General features: G+C 44.7%; 1 protein-coding gene across 4 annotated transcripts in view; it reads left to right on the top strand.

Moving 5' to 3' along the window:
- The window catches only part of LOC113830094 (uncharacterized), a 99,818-nt gene that overhangs the window by 34,488 nt on the left and 47,830 nt on the right, over positions 1-17,500 (top strand). For 3 of the 4 annotated variants that reach the window (XM_070144078.1, XM_070144076.1, XM_070144079.1), the window contains one exon: positions 16,209-16,363. In XM_070144078.1, the coding sequence (XP_070000179.1) occupies positions 16,251-16,363 (113 nt within the window). In that variant the 5' untranslated portion in view covers positions 16,209-16,250. Of the gene's footprint in view, positions 1-4,964; positions 5,092-16,208; positions 16,364-17,500 lie in introns of those variants that run through there. The other variant, XM_070144077.1, reaches the window with a different exon arrangement.

Raw genomic sequence — 17,500 nt, 5'->3', positions numbered from 1 at the left:
TTTTCCATTTTTTCTTATAGGTGTAGAGTTGTTTGTTTCTGTTTGGGTTTTGGTATGTTTGATTTTTTCTTTATTGGCGTAGAGTTGTTTTATTGCTAAAAAATGAGGAAGTCGATCGTGCTGTAGAGCGCGTGATGGCGTGTGATCTCTTAACATTTGCCCATCAAGGTAATACTTGTTTTTGGAAGGAGTTTAATCCCGTATAACAGAGGACTGACCTTTGCTACTTAGGCAAATACGTGCATTCGAATACTCTCTCTCTCTCTCTGTCTCTCTCTCTTTCTCTTTCTCTTTCTCTCTGTCTCTCTCTCTCTTTCTCTTTCTCTTTCTCTCTCTCTTTCTTTCTCTTTCTCTTTCTCTTTCTCTTTCTCTTTCTCTCTCTCTCTCTCTCTCTCTCTCTCTCTCTCTCTCTGTATATATATATATATATATATATATATATATATATATATATATATATATACATATACATATACATATATGTGTGTATATATATATATATATATATATATATATATATATATATATATATATCCATACACACATATATATTATGTTACATATTATATAACGCGTGCGTGTGCGTGTGCATGAGTACATGTCTATCCGTCTATCTATTTATCTATCAATACATCTATTTGTTTATCTCTATAAGCCTCTCAGTTTAGCTGCCTATCAGTATATCTATTTACATAAACCTTTGTGTGCAAGAGAGAGAGAGAAAGAGAAAGAGAGAGAAAGAGAAAGAGAAAGAAAAAGAAAAAGAAAGAAAGACAAGAAAGAGAGAGAGAGAAAGAAAGAAAGAAAGAGAGAGACAAAGAAAGAGAGACAAAGAAAGAGAGAGTGTGAGAGAGAGAGAGAGAGAGAGGGACAGAGACAGAGACAGAGACAGAGAACGAAAACGACAGAAAGAGAAAGAAAGTTGAATAACAAATAAAACGACAGTCAATTAAAAAAAAAAAAAAAAAAAAAGTATCAATGCACGAGGTGGTCGCAGGTTAAAAGTTACCGATAACCACAGCCTACCGTTTTTTTTTTCTCCTCTGCGTCAGACCCGGCTCGGAGTAAACCAGTGAGTCAGCAGTGCGCATGAGTAAAGCAGGAACTGAGAGAAAAAAATCCTTGAATATTATCCTTCGCGTGTTGGTAATTTTCCGAGAGTTGATTCTTCTGAATTGTAGATTTTTAGAAGTTTTATGGAGTGTATGATTTCTCTGATTTTTTTTTTTTTTTTTTTTTTTGTGGAGTGTATTTTCATAGTACTGATTTTTTTTTAGGGCGGGATTCTTTATCGTCAACTTTATATTTTCTTATAATGAAGGACAAAGTTATGATGTCTTGTGGTTATTGTCAGCGGCGTTCTTGAACCGACTCGTTCGAGTGTGAGCGTCGGCCAACTGGGCGGTTTAGGGAAACCTCCGATGATCGTCTTTACATCCTCGAATCAGCGTGCAGCACAAAGCCACAGATTTCTCTCGAGTAGACCCCCTTGCTCTTGACGGAAAGGAGAATGGCCTGGGGTTTGCGGCGGTGTAACGAGGGAGGGGCGGTGATGGCGCTGGGTAGGTGATAACGACGGTGTTTAGAGTTATTGAATAAGTGTTTGGTTATACGAGTCGAAGGAAGTACGTGCTTAGACGGGGGGACTCGGCTGTGGTTGACCGTGTTGTCATGTTGCTAGGTTTGAATGTCATTTTGAGGAGGAGGAGGAAATGACTGACAGGACATTGTGAGGTGTATAAGAAATGGATGAAATGTCTGATATGAAACAGTTGCAATCGTTGGAGGGAGAGGGAGAAGGAGAAGGGTAAGGAGAGGGAGAGGGAGAAAGAGAGAGAGAGGGAGAGGGAGAGGGAGAGGGAGAGAGAGAGGGAGGGAGAGAGAGAGGGAGGCAGAGAGGGAGGGAGAGAGGGAGAGGGAGAGAGAGAGAGGGAGGGAGAGAGAGGGAGAAGGAGGGGGAGAGGGAGAGGAAGAAGGAGAAGAAGAAGGAGAAGGAAAAGGAGAAGGAGAAGGAGAGGGAGGAGGAGAAGGAGAGGGAGAAGGAGAAGGAGAAGGAGAGGGAGAGGGAGAAGGAGAAGGAGAGGGAGAAGGAGAAGGAGAGGGAGAAGGAGAAGGAGAGGGAGAGGGAGAGAGAGGAGAGAGAGAGAGGGAGAGAGAGGGGAGAGGGAGAGGGAGAGGGAGAGAGAGAGGGAGAGAGACAGAGAGAGAGACAGAGAGAGAGAGAGAGAGGAGAAAGAGAGAGAGAGAGAGAGAAAAAGGGGAATAAACAACCACTCGAGAATAATATTGTTACCGCTCCAAGTCTCGTTTTCTATGCGCGTGGAGCGGTTCTGAATTTTTGTTTCCTTTCGTCATCCTCGGGCGATTATTTGCCTATGATGACGTCACAATTGCTCTCCTTCTGGCAACCCGTCTCTTCCGCTGTCGCCTAACCCCCCCCCCCCCACCCCCCCGCCCACGCCCACGCCCACGCCCATATCCCTCGTTGTGTCGTGTCTGTCTGTCTGTCTGTCGCCCGGCCTTGGGTTCCGTGGGTGAGGCTCGACCGGCGCTGGTTTGGAGGGGGGTGGGGGGGTGGGGGGCTTCGCGTTGTTACCGGCTGTGGTTTGCAAGTAAGGCGGTGGGTTCTCTCTCTCCGATTTTGTCGTTCACTTGCACTTCTGTGGTTTGTCACTCAGTTATTCACTGACTCACTCGCTTACTGACTGACTCACTGACTGATTCATTCACTCACACACAACACACACATTCACGCACGCACACGCGCGCGCGCGCACACACACACACACACACACACACACACACACACACACACACACACACACACACACACACACACACACACACACACACTCATCCACTATATCTGTCTATCTATCTGTATTTATCCATCTATCTGTCTACCTGTACCTCCCCCCCCCCACATACTAACCACACGTTACGCGTTACCATAACAAAGATCTACATTTCACCTTCATACACGCTACTTGAGCTGCTGCTTCAACAGTAATTTGGCAAATAAATGTGAGAAAAGCATATTCCACTGATCATGTTCTTGTTCTAATGTTCTTGATATTCTGGATGACTGAATGAATAGCGACTCGAGCGAAAAAAAAAAAAGAAAAAAAATCGCTATATTTAGAGATTTCAGTTATTTAACGTCTTTGCGGAATGGAGTATATTTTGAATGTTGTTTTGGGTCCGGTGTTCGTCTAGAAACAAGATGGCGTCGTTGTTCATCCGGGTATCGAAGGGGAAGGCTAGATCAGTAGCATCTCGAGGAGGTGTCATGGCGGCTGCTTTGATGATTGTTCAGGGAAAATATAACCATTAAAATCATTATTTTCCATCCTTTTTTGAAAACTGGAGAGACCAAAATGATCGACGATATTCACAAAGCAACCGTAACTTTTGTGACGTCATCAAAGTAAACTCCCATGTGCTTTTATCCGAAGATAGAATCAGACGCCATGACAACCTCCTCCAGTTGCTACTGATCTCGCCTTTACCGGTCTGGGAGCTCGGGAACTAACGGGAAAGCACGAAAAAGTACGTTTGTGCGTTGCATGTGAGGGCAGCACCGGCGCCGGGGGTTGGTTGTGGGGCCCCGGTACTATGACCCTGCTTCTATGACCTCGTTAGTGTGACCCAGCTCCCTAAAGTTCTCGATTTTTTATGATGTTATTACTGCTGGAGTTTGTTGTTTTCTTGTTTGTTTGTTTTGTCTTGGTGTGTTTTTGGGTAAACAATTCTCGCGTCTACCGTTCGGTGTTTTTTACCATCTTTCCTTCTTAGCATATTTTCTATGGTTTTCCGTTCTCTTGTTTTTCTCCCTTTCATCCTCCCCCCTTCTCTCTCTCTCTTATTACTTATATGGAGACATACAGTATATGTATGCATTTATCTATCTATTCATCTATCTGTCTACACACACACACACACACACACACACACACACACACACACACACACACACACACACACACACACACACACACACACACACACACATACACACACACACACACACACACACACACACACACACACACACACACACACACAACACACACACACACACACACACACACACACACACACACACACACACACACACACACACACACACACACATATATTTATATATATATATTATAATATAATAACACACACAATAGATACACACACATAACACACACACGCACGCAGACACACACACCCGCGCGCGCGCACACACACACACACACACACACACACACACACACACACACACACACACACACACACAGACACACACACACACACACACACACACACACACACACACACACACACACACACACACACACACACACACACACACACACACACACAGACACACACACACGCGCGCGCGCGCACACACACACACACACATATATATATATATAATATATATATATATATATATATATATATATATATATATATATGTCTGTGTGTATGTATGCGTGTATGTATGTGAATATGCGCATATACTTTTTTGTCCAGCTTACCATATAGGTCTATCTACACAAAAGTTGTTAAAATAAGAGGAGGCAGAGGCCGAGGAGAAGAGAATGGTGATGAGGATGAGGATGATGATCATGAGGATGGTGATGGTGTGATCATGATGGTATTAGTAGTTGTGATGATAGTCATAGAGAAGATGACAGTAATGGTGGCGATGGTGGTTGTGGTGGTTGCGGTGGAGGAGGAGGAGGAGGAGGAGGAGGAGGAGGAGGAGGAGGAGGAGGAGGAGGGCAAGGAAGCCTACGACAAACACCATCCTTGGAGATGAGACGATAGGTTTTGAGAGGGGGAGGGAGGGAGGGAGGGAGGGAGGGAAGAAGGAGGTAGGAGGAAGAAGAGGAGGAGGGGGGGAGGGGCTTAGGAGGTAAGGGAATAGCCATCGCTGGGTCAGTAGAGCCATTGGGGTCAGTTTGCGCTGGAACCCGTGAGAGGGCAGACCGCGGATAGGCATTCTTCGCGCGCGCCTGTGTGTGTGCGTGTGTGTGTGTGTGTGTGGCCGGCTGTGAGAAGAAGCCTCGCGCAACTTAGACCTCTGGAGTGGTGTGTACCGTTTAAGCTTTTGGGGTTGGTGTCTCTGGTGTGGCTTGTGCCGTGTTGAGTATTTAGCTTTTGGTGTTGATGTCTCTGGTGTGGGTTGTGCCGTTTAAGCTTTTGGTGTTGGTGTCTCTGGTGTGGGTTGTACCGTTTAAGCTTTTGGTGTTGGTGTCTCTGGTGTGGTTTGTACCGCGTTGAGTATTTAACTATTGGGGTTGATGTCTCTGGTGTGGTTTGTACCGCTTTGAGTATTTAGCTTTTGGTGTTGCTGTCTCTGGTGTGGTTTGTACCGTTTAAGCTTTTGGGGTTGGTGTCTCTGGTGTGGGTTGTACCGCGTTGAGTATTTAGCTTTTGGGGTTGGTGTCTCTGGTGTGGGTTGTACCGCGTTGAGTATTTAGCTTTTGGTGTTGATGTCTCTGGTGTGGGTTGTACCGTTTAAGCTTTTGGTGTTGATGTCTCTGGTGTGGTTTGTACCGTTTAAGCTTTTGGTGTTGATGACTCTGGTGTGGTTTGTACCGTTTAAGCTTTTGGTGTTGGTGTCTCTGGTGTGGTTTGTACCGCTTTGAGTATTTAGCTTTTGGTGTTGATGTCTCTGGTGTGGGTTGTACCGTTTAAGCTTTTGGTGTTGGTGTCTCTGGTGTGGTTTGTACCGCTTTGAGTATTTAGCTTTTGGTGTTGATGTCTCTGGTGTGGGTTGTACCGTTTAAGCTTTTGGTGTTGGTGTCTCTGGTGTGGTTTGTACCGTTTAAGCTTTTGGTGTTGATGACTCTGGTGTGGTTTGTACCGTTTAAGCTTTTGGTGTTGGTGTCTCTGGTGTGGTTTGTACCGCTTTGAGTATTTAGCTTTTGGTGTTGATGTCTCTGGTGTGGGTTGTACCGTTTAAGCTTTTGGTGTTGGTGTCTCTGGTGTGGGTTGTACCGTTTAAGCTTTTGGTGTTGGTGCCTCTGGTGTGGTTTGTACAGCTTTGACTATTTAGCTTTTGGTGTTGATGTCTCTTGTGGGGTTTGTACCGCGTTGAGTATTTAGCTTTTGGTGTTGATGTCTCTTGTGGGGTTTGTACCGCGTTGAGTATTTAGCTTTTGGTGTTGATGTCTCGGATTTTGTTTTGTTCTTATTGATAGTGACAGATTTGGTTTTGTCTTTATTGGTAGTGACAGATTTTGTCTTATCTTGATAGTGACAGATTTTGTTTTATTTCGATTTATTGATATGCAGCTTGTTTTATTTACACTGATAGTGACAATTTTTGTTTCATTTTTATTTGTAGTGATAATTTCTTGTTTATTTATTGATAAGGACAGTTTTTCTTGTATTTTTATTGATAGTCACATATTTTGTTTTATCTTTATAAAATGTGATAGATTTTGTAATGTTTTTAGTGCATTGTGGTAGATCTTGTTAAATCATTATCATAGTGATAGATTTTATAACTTGCTTTTATGTGTTGTCATAGGTTTTGGTATCTTTAAAGTATCACATTTTCATCTCTTTATAAATCGCAACATCATCCGTGCTTTGCAGAAGATTCATCACCACACTCTAGATAACGAACATCCTATATGCTACAGTTTCTCAAAGCCTGTTATTGAGTTGCGTTACGAAAGGTTTACGAAAAGGTATGAATGAGAATGAATATCTTAGCAATACAAGAGATGAATTTGACTGGTTTCGAATAGATCTTCGTCAGAAATACGTGGTGTATTTATGAAGAAGTTATATTCGAAATCGGTCAGATGCATCTCTTGTATTGTGAAGATATTCGTTCTCATTTATAACTTTCTTTTTTTTAGCATTTGTTGATGTGAATACGGTTATTGCATCTCTTGTATTGTGAAGATATTCATTCTCATTTATCACTTTTTTTTTTTTTTTTTTTAGATTTGTTAATGTGAATACGGTTAATGCATCTCTTGTATTGTGAAGATATTCATTCTCATTTATCACTTTTTTTCTTTAGATTTGTTAATGTGAATACGGTTTTACACAGCCTCATTTTACACTCTTTTGTTGGGTCACGGTACGGAACCTCGCCACAGTGTTGCAGCTCGTGTTGCATCTCATTTCTTTCACCACGTCTGCAACATGCAAGAAGTCACGCAAGGAGCATCTCTGGCCCGTCACTAGGGCATCCTCCTCTTGACGGGGGGGGGGGAGGGAGGGGGGGAGAGAGGGAGGGAGGGAGGGGTAGGGGGGAGGGAGAGAGGGAGAGGGGGAGGAGGGAGGGAGGGAGGGAGGGAGAGAGAGAGAGGGAGGGAGGGAGGGAGGGGGAGGGGGTGTGTGGCGAGGAAACCGCGGCGCTTCTGCTTGGGGGGGGGTGGCGTTTTTCTCTCCTCCCCCTCCTCCTCTCCCCTCCTCCAATTCCCTTCCCTCCCTCCCTTCTCTTCTCTTCCTCCGTTCTTGTTGCAATGTCGGGCGCTTCCTCTTCTTTAGCATGCTCGTCTATTTCTTCTTTATTACTATTACTGCTGTTTTTGCTGTTGTTACTATTACTTTTACCACTATTACAACTGCAACGACAAATATAACTGCAGCTACTACAACTGTTGCTGCTGCTACAACTACTACAAGTACAACTAGTATTACTGCTACCACCTCCACTCCCACTACTGCTCCTGCTGCTGCTGATAAAACTCTGTTACTGTTTAGTATTTAGCAGTTATTGCTACCGCTGATTCAGTTACTTCAGTCTATGTTATTGATATCTCTGTTGTTAACATTTCCTCTTCTTATTTGCCATCATCATCATCTTTTTTTTCTTATATAATTGTCACTGTCAGATTCCGTCCATCTTCCTGTGCCACGAATTCTCGCTGTTTTTTTTTCTTTCTTTCTCTTTTTTTTTTATCTGCGTGTATTGTTTCCTTGTCATTGCATTCATCGGTCTGTTTTTATAGGAGTTTGACGTATTCTGTTATGTGGCGTTTTTTTTTTTTTTTTTTTTTGGGGGGGGGGTGATTGTTTGTCTACAAATGAAGTTGTTTTTTTTGCTTGTTGTTGTTCCCGAAGCTATTTTCGTTATAATCATTACAGGATTTTTTTTTTTTTTTTTTTTTTTTTTTTTTTTTTTTTTTTTTTTTGTCTTTAATAGAAAGGGTTGTTGGGAAAGATTATTTTCATTATATTTCCAAAAGGGCTTTGTTTAGCAACGTATTTTTTTTTTCTTTTTATCGATATAGAGATTACTAAAGTTTTTATTTTTTGAGGGGGGCGGGGGCAAGTGTAGCTTGTAAGAACGTGTATTTTTTTTAAGGAACCAGGGATTGCTTTTTTTTTGGGGGGGGGGCCGGGGTAGGGGTAAATATAGCTTCTAATAACAAGTATTTTTTTTTTAGGAACCAGGGATCGCTATTTGGAGGGGGCGGGGGGGGGGCGGGGGCAAGTGTAGCTTCTAATAGTTACGGTAAAGTTGCACTGCGGGTCATTTTGCATTTTTTTCCCCACGAGGAACTGCGGTTTCTTGATTGTCGTCGAGTTTTTTTTAGGTCTTTTTTTTTTTTAGGTCTTTCCACTCCCATTAAGGAAGAATACACGTTATGCCGAGTGTCGTGCGAGCTTAACTTTCCCTGTTATTATGTTTACTGATGTTTACTTTCCCTCCGCCTTCCGTTATTATCGTTTATGGTTGTTGGGTTGTTTGGTCGTAAGTGGTGATTCGGTGGTGGCTCTTTTTGCAGTTTTACAACCCGCAGCAGTTGTCTCTTCGCGACCTTACGGGGCTTCTCTGTGCTAACTGGTGACCTTTGTGCGACCCTTGACCTGTGACCCGAGGTATGCGGTAGCCGTGGTGTCGGGTCCTGAAGATTGCTCTGTTTTTATGAATGGTTGGGAGGTGGCGTGGCGGTTGGGGACTCACGGATGCTCGTCACGATTCTATGCACTCGTTCGTGTCTGTAAATATATAGCATATGTATGTGTGTATGTATATATAATATATATGTATGTATGTATATGTATGTATATATATGTATATTTATATATATATATATATTTATATATATATGGCCCAAGCGCGTCCCACACATTCATACAGATGTTTGATGCTCTGTCACACGCACACGCACACGCACGCACACACACACACACACACACACACACACACACACACACACACACACACACACACACACACACACACACACACACACACACACACACACCCACTCACACTCACACACACACTCAGACACACACACACACACACACACACACGCTCACACACACTCACACACACACTCACACACACACACACACACACACACACACACACACACACACACACACACACACACACACACACACACACAACACACACACACACACACACACACACACATTCTTCACCCATCCATGAAGAATGGTGAATAGGCAAGCGTCCGATGGCCATTACTCTCCCCCTCCTCCCTCCCCTCCCTTCTCTCCCTCCTTCCCCTCCCCTCCTCATTCTCCCCCTCCTTCCCATTCTCCCCCTCCTCCCCCTCCTTCCCCTCCCCTCCGGACACCAGCCGCGGCTTCAGGTAACCGCGTGACCCACTTCCCGGCCGCGTCCAATATGGCCGCCAATGTTTACATCCGTCAGCCTCAATTTCGCGAGGTATCGGTTTTTAAATTTGTTTATACTCTTGGTTATTTGGTTTTGTCACTTTAGGGAAATGCGCGAGCGGGCTTTTGATGTGTTTGATATGTTGGTCATTAATATTCGTTGTCATACCGTTACGAATTTAGGATATCATGTTATCATAATTTCAGATATATCAATTTACACGAATTGAATGCGTGGCTTTCCGTTCCTCGTGGTAGGTTGTCCGAATGTCTGTATCATGGCTTCGAATGGCTTATCATGGCTTCGAATAGCTGTATCATGGCTTCGAATGGCTGTATCATGGCTTCGAATGGCTGGATCATGGCTTCGAATGGCTGTATTTTGGCTTCGGATAATCTTTGGTCGTGAATTTTCGCAGATTTATGCGTTTCTTGTCCGGAGGTCGGGATCGCATGTCACAGGGTTGCGAGGCGTGGCTTTAAACTTTCATTTGGTTGGTTTTAGGCGCAGTTGGGTTTGAAAAAAAAAAATGATAATTTATTTTGCTAATTTTCGGCCATTGCGGGGTTGTGTAATTAGGGTTGGGTGGTGGTTGATGTGTATTTGTTTTATTTTCAGTTAAGAAGGCATTGCGGTGAATTTATGACTACATTATACAGAATTTATTGGCACGTGTAATTCCTATTTGCTCCATTTTCGCGCAAAACATCAAGAACTAATTCTACATTCAGTAAACATAAAAGACTTAGCAGTTGCCAGTATTGTCCAAATCTCAGGTGTCTGATATTGGCTTTCAGATTAACTTCAATCATCAGATTTTCGCAATTATTGCTCAATGAACCTCAGGTTCCTGATACACTTCCTGTTGTTACGTTATGATGTATGTGTACAGTGAAGGAAGGAGGGAGAGAGAGAGAGGGAGAGAGAGAGGGAGGGGGTGGGTGGGGGAGAAAAAGAGGAGAGGAAGGTATAGAGGAGGGAGAGGGAGAGGGGGAGGTGAGGGAGAGGAGAGAGGGTGTAAGTGAGTGCAAGGGAGAGATATATGGATATATAGAGAGGAAACAAGGAGAAAGTTTTAGAGAGAGAGATAGAGAATGTAGTAGAAAAAAGGATATATATATATATGCTGCTTTACATGTTATACATACATATTGAGAGACATAGAGGAGAGAACAGATATACATACAGAGAGCGAGAGAGAGCATATTCCAAACTCCACCGTTTACCCCCGCCGTCCCTCCACCAAAGCCTAAATGGTATGACGCTCCAAATCAAGGAGGGCCAGTTTGATGGTCATGCCTCTGGCACGGCCGGCCTTTGGCAAGGTGGGTGCTAAAAGATTGCTATTATTAGGGAAGCCTCGTTTACCTTTTTTTCCCGTGATCTAGCAGGTGGATGGGGGAGGGAGAGGGAAAGGGGAGGAGGCAGTGAAGGGGAGGGGAGGAGGGAGGAGGAAGGAGGAGGAGGGGTTCGGAAGGGAGGATAAAGAGGGGGAAAGGGAAAGGGAGGGGAGGGAGGAAGAAGTTGTGTTATGGGTGGAAGGGAGAGGGAGAGGGAGGAAGGATGAGGATAAGGAAAAGTGGAGGGGGAAAGGAAAGGAGAGGGAGAGGGAGGAAGGAGGCGGTAGGGGAAGGGAGAGGAAGGAAAGAGGAAGGGGAGGGGTGGTTCAGCGCCTGGGAATCGTACTCGCGGGAGGGAATTCGCGAGGGAGGGCGGGCGTGCGGTCGTGGCGGCGTGTCGATGCGTCGTGGGTGATTTCGACGCCCCGGCAAGTGGTGATCTGCCGGGGAATCGCCGCCTCGTTTCATTCCTTGGTGCTCGTCGTTTTTTATTTGTTTGTGCAGTTATTATTTTTTTCTCCTTCCCTTTCCTCTCCTCTCTCTCTCCTCTCCTGTCCTCTCCTCTCTCCTCTCTCTCCTCTCTCTCCTCTCTCTCCTCTCTCTCCCTCTCTCTCCTCCCTTTCTCTCTCTCTCTCTCTCTCTCTCTCTCTCTCTCTCTCTCTCTCTCTCTCTCTCCTCTCTCCTCTCTCCTCTCTCTCCCACTCTCTCTCTCTCTCTCTCTCTCTCTCTCTCTCTCTCTCTCTCTCTCTCTCTCTCTCTCCCTCTCTCTCTCTCTCTCTCTCCTTCCTCTCCCTCCCTCCTCCCTCCTCCTCCTCCTCTATCCTCTATCATTGCCTCCCTCCCTCATTCTCTCTTAGTTCTCTCCCTTTCTCCTCGTTTCTTCCAATCCTTCTTATCCTCCCTCCACACTCTCTGTATTCCCCTCCCTCACTCTCTCCCTCCTTCTCTATCCTTCTCATCCTCCCTCACTCACTCTCTCCCTCCTTTCTATCCATCTATCCTCCCTCCCTCCATTCCTCCCTCCATTCCTCCCTCAGCCTCTCCCTCCTTTCTATCCTTCTGTCCTCCCTCCCTCACTCTCGTATTCCCTCCCTCACTCTCTCCCTCCTTTCTATCCATCTATCCTCCCTCCCTCCATTCCTCCCTCACCTACTCCCTCCTTTCTACCCTCCTATCCTCCCTCACTCACCCTCTTACTCCCTCGATCCTTGACGCTTTAAATTATTCATACCATGCGGCAGAGAACACGTCAGAAGGTGTCACTAAATATAAACAAGAGAGAGTCAGCTGATTTTTATTTACGTATTCTCTGGGCGTTTAACTTCGTACCGTGAGAGTTTTGCCGATTGGCCAGGGTAGGTCAGTCACCTTGATGAGAGTGTGATGCAGCTAGATTGCAGTGATTATGAGGCGTGTTAGAAGGGATGTTTAAATGTTAATTTTGATGTTTAAAGGTCTTTGGGTCTGTGTTGTATCTCGGGTACTTCTTAGGCTTCTTGTCATATTGCGATTTTCCTTCTGTCTACTTATTTGTCGCTCTTCCATTCTCTTTTCCTCTGTCTAGTCATTTATTCGTCCGATCTGTCTCTCTGTCTCTGTCTCTCTCTCTCTCTCTCTCTCTCTCTCTCTCTCTCTCTCTCTCTCTCTCTCTCTCTCTCTCTCTCTCTCTTTCTCTCTCTCTCTCTCTCTCTCTCTCCCTCCCTCTCCCCTTTCCTCTCTCTCTCCCTCTTCCTCTCTCTCTCTCCCTCTTCCTCTCTCTTTCTCCCTCTTCCTCTCCCTCTTCCTCTCTCTCTCTCCTTCTCCTACCTCTCCTCTCTCTCTTAACGAAACTTACGTCACCCCACACCACTGTACAAAGAAATACATCTCTACATGGACCTTTTCTTAACTTACTCAGGGTGGTGAAGGGGGGAGGGGGTTTGGGGGAGGGCTGTTGCGGGGGGGTTGGTTTGATTGGGGGGGGGGGTAGTGAGGTTAGGGTTGACCGCTGACCACTGCGATGTCTTGTGGGCGTCTTGCAACAACCTTGGAGATTTTGATAGCAGTGGGGTGTGGGGTGGCTTGCGTGTTGCTTTGGTCTGCGGGTCTGGTTGAGTTGGGTTGCGTTGGGTTGTGTTGGTTGGCTTTGGGTTGGGTTGGGTTAGGTTGAGTTAGGTTACATGAGGAGGGGTTGATTTGGGATGGGATGGGTTGGGTTGCGTTGGGTTGGGTTGAGTTAGGTTACATGGGGTTGGCTTGGGATGGGATGGGTTGGGTTGTGTTGGCTTGGGTTGGGTTGGGTTGGGTTGAGTTAGGTTGCATGGGGTTGGCTTGGGATGGGATGGGTTGGGTTGGGTTGCATGAGGATGAGTTGGCTTGGGATGGGATAGGTTGGGTTGCGTTGGGTTGTGTTGGCTTGGGTTGGGTTGAGTTAGGTTACATGGGGTTGGCTTGGGATGGGATGGGTTGGGTTGTGTTGGCTTGGGTTGGGTGCTTGAGTTTAGGTTATATGGTTAGTTTGGATGGGATGGGCTTATTATAGTTTAAGTTAATAATAACAGCTGTTAGGTTGCTCATTATTTGGGGTGGACTTGGGATGGGATGGGTTGGGTTGGGTTGCATGAGGATGAGTTGGCTTGGGATGGGATAGGTTGGGTTGCGTTGGGTTGTGTTGGCTTGGGTTGGGTTGAGTTGGGTTGCGTTGGGTTGGGTTGGCTTGGGTTGGGTTGGGTTGGCTTGGGTTGGGTTGAGTTAGGTTGCATGAGGATGGTTCGAATTGGGTTGGGTTGGGTTTCGGTGTCAATGTCTTAGCGGAAAATGTGGATGTTCACAGAGTGATGTGCAAGTTTGCGTGGCGGTTTCTGTTCATTTTCTTTTTTTCTTCTTCTTTTCATTCCGTTATGGTGGTGTTTGTGGTGAAGAGGAGAGGAAGAGAGAAAGAGAGAAATCAGTGGAAGATATTGGGCGTGTACACACACAAACACACACACACACACACACACACACACACACACACACACACACACACACACACACACACACACACACACACACACACACACACACACAAACACGCACATACACACACATACATACATACATACATACATGTATATATACGTTCTTGTACACACACACACACGTATATAAATGAATGAATAACCTTGTTCTTCCCGCCCCAAACCGGTATCCCCCCCCCCCCTGCCCTCACCCTCTCCCTGAACCTCCTCCCTTCCTCCTCCCTCCTCCTCCTCCCTCTCCCTCCCCACCTCTCCTCCTCCTCCCCCTCCTTCCTCCCCCTCCTCCTTCTCCCCTTTCCCCCCGCGGTGTGAGGCAATCTCAGGTCGTGTTCTGCGTCGTGGCGAGGTCGTTGGCGAGCCGGGCCAAGGTTTCCCGAGCCGAAGATTCTACGTGGCATCTCCCGGTTCGTGTCGTGGAGGGAAGCCGTTCGCTGTATCGGGGTCGTTGCTCTCACGATAGGTTTATTTTTTGTTGTTGTTGTTGTTTTTAATTTTTTTTAGGATTTTTTTTTTCTTTTTCTTTTTCTTTTTTTTAGGTTTAGGTTTGTAGTTTTTATTTGAGGGCGGGTGATATCTGTTATCTATTTTTTTGTTTTTTCTCACGATATGTATTTTTTTTATTGTATATTTCTTATTATTTTTTTTTCATTTGAGGGCGTGTGATAACAGTTACCGTGTTTTTTTCGTTTTTTTTTTGGAGGGGGGGAGGGGGTTAACTTGCTCAGATTCAATATTTCATTGCATGTAGCTTTTGGTGTTGAATGATTTATTTTTTCTTTCTTTCTTTCTTTCTTTCTCTCTTTCTTTCTTTCTTTCTTTCTTTCTTTCTTCCTTTCTTTCTTCCTTTCTTTCTTTCTTTCTTTCTTTCTTTCCTCCCTTCCTTCCTTTTCTTCCTCTCTTTCTGTCTATCTTTCTTTCTTTCCTTCCTTCCTTCCTTTCTTTCTTTTCTTTCTCCTTTCTTTCTTTCTTTCTTTCTTTCTTCTTTATTTCTTTCTCTCTTACTTTCTTTCTTTCTTTCTTTCTTTCTTTCTTTCTTTCTTTCTTTCCTTATTTCTTTCTTTCTCGTTTTTTCTTTCTTTCTTTCTTTCTTTCTTTCTTTCTTTCTTTCTTTCTTCCTTCCTTTCTTTCTTTCTTTCTTTCTTCCTTTCTTTCTTTCTTTCTTTCTTCCTTTCTTTCTTTCTTTCTCTCTTTCTTTCTTTCATTCTTTCTTCCTTTCTTTCTTTCTTTCTCTCTTTCTTTCTATCTTCCTTTCTTTCTTCCTTTCTTTCTTTCTTCCTTTCTTTCATTCTTTCTCTCTTCCTTTCTTTCTTTCTTTCTTCCTTTCTTTCTTTCTTTCTTTCCTTCTTTAACCGACTTCACGGGGATGAGCTCAACCGATCTCCTAGAACGTCACGTGACTTTTATTGGGGTTTGGGGTTTAAAGCGTTCGATTCTGCGTGATTTTCTATATATTTGAATTTGATGCTTTGGTTTGATTTTACGTGATTTCTCTGTATTATGTTTGGATTCTGCGTGATTTTCTGTATTTGAATTTTATTTGGTTTGATTTTACGTGATTTTTCTGTATTATGTTTGGATTCTGCGCGATTTTCTGTATTTGAATTTCATGATTTGGTTTGATTTTACGTGATTTTTTAAATATTATATTTGGATTCTACGTGATATTCTATATTTGAGCTTAATGATTTGGTTTGATTTTATGTGTTTTTTTCTGTATTATATTTGGATTCTGCGTGATTTTCTGTATTTGAATTTTATTTGGTTTGATTTTACGTGTTTTTTTCTGTATTATATTTGGATTCTGCGTGATTTTCTATATATTTGAATTTGATGCTTTGGTTTGATTTTACGTGATTTTTCTATATTATATTTGGATTCTACGTGATATTCTATATTTGAATTTCATGATTTGATTTGATTTTACGTGATTTCTCTGTATTATATTTGGATTCTGCGCGATTTTCTATATTGAAATTGGTGATTTGGTTTGATTTTACGTGTTTTTTTTTCTGTATTATATTTGGATTCTGCGCGATTTTCTTTATTTGAATTTTATTTGGTTTGACTTTACGTGTTTTTTTCTGTATTATATTTGGATTCTGCGCGATTTTCTATATATTTGAATTTGATGATTTTATTGGATTTTACGTGATTTTTCTATATTATATTTGGATTTGAATGTTGGGTAGCAAGCCGAATGGCAATTTAAATACGAATTCTAACGGTTTTTTCCTCCTTCCCCAGATTATCGCTGTCTCTCGGCGAGGACAATCCAACCGGCCTGTCATGGGCAACGTGCGGGCGGGCGTGGGCGTCGCGGCAGTGCTCCTGTGGGCGGCAGTGGGCGTACAGGGTCATGGCAGACTGATCGAACCGCCATCCAGATCTTCCGCTTGGAGGTGAGTTGTTTTCAACGGCGTTTTATTTATAACCAGAACGGCGGTGGCGACGTTCCCGTTGTGTTCTGATTAGTGTTACTCTTTCGAACATTCCCGTTGTGTCCTGATTACCTACTCTTTCGATAATCTTTAGAAAGTGTGACGATTAGTATGAGTGTCGGGTAAAGGCCACGAACGAACGAGGAGACACTCACCCTCGATAAGAACCGGAAATCATGGTAATTCTTCACCGTGGCGAGCGAGGAGGCTGGTTCTGGGCTGTTTCGAAGGACGGGGAAACGAGGCTAAGGGATGCTTGCGATTCTCTTCGGACGCGCGCGGCGAAGGTCCGAACCAGGGCGGGGATGGGGTCCGGCCTCGTGAGCCATATTCGGCCGCCGAGGAGCCGGATTGCGGGGCGTGCAAGGCGTGGAGGACGTTGGGAAAGACGGCAGGCCTTCGCTGATTGTGATTTCAGACGGCGCATCCTCGGTTCACGCGCTGTTTTGAATTATTAACGTAGGGATCTGTTGCATGCTGGGGGGCTCCCGTGTTGGCAGTCCGGTCGCGTCGCCTCGAGGGATGTGCAACGCAGCCCGAGGTCATTTCCCTTGCAAGAATCCTTCCAGTGATCCGCTTCCCCCCCCCCCCCCCATAAAGAGCAATGCAGGACGTTCACCTAACCCGCGCGGTGACAATGACCCATAATGTTTCGCCTTATTCACCTCAAGCCAGAACGAACCTGGTCACCCAACCTCCTAAAAGCACTCTGCTGCATCCTGGTTCGAGAGATAGTCGTTTGGCCGGCAACAGAAACGGTGCAATGGAGGCGTGCGTGTTCTGCGGGCGTGCAACATCGCCTCGGGGGTTTATTTGCGTCGTGAAAGTCATCATCTCTCGGGGGGGGCCCCCTCGCTGTCTCCCCCCGAGGGACAGGGCGGGACAAGCACCCCGGGAGAGCGTCGGCGCCCGGCCTTGGCGGTGGTGCCTCGCCGGTTTTGCTTCGAGTGGCAAGGCTTTCTTTTCTCTTCTTTTGATTCGTTTTTTTTCTGCTTTGTTCTCCCTTTTATCATCTCATCACTTCTCTCTCCCTTTCCACCCTTACAGTAGTCTCCTCCCTCTATTCCTGTCCCGTGGTACTTTGCTTTCTCCTCTTTC

This window comes from Penaeus vannamei, chromosome 31 (genome assembly GCF_042767895.1).
Source record: "Penaeus vannamei isolate JL-2024 chromosome 31, ASM4276789v1, whole genome shotgun sequence".
NCBI classification, from domain to species: domain Eukaryota; kingdom Metazoa; phylum Arthropoda; class Malacostraca; order Decapoda; family Penaeidae; genus Penaeus; species Penaeus vannamei.
Note: the sequence above shows the minus strand (reverse complement) of the source record. Positions and strands in the feature narration are given on the sequence as shown.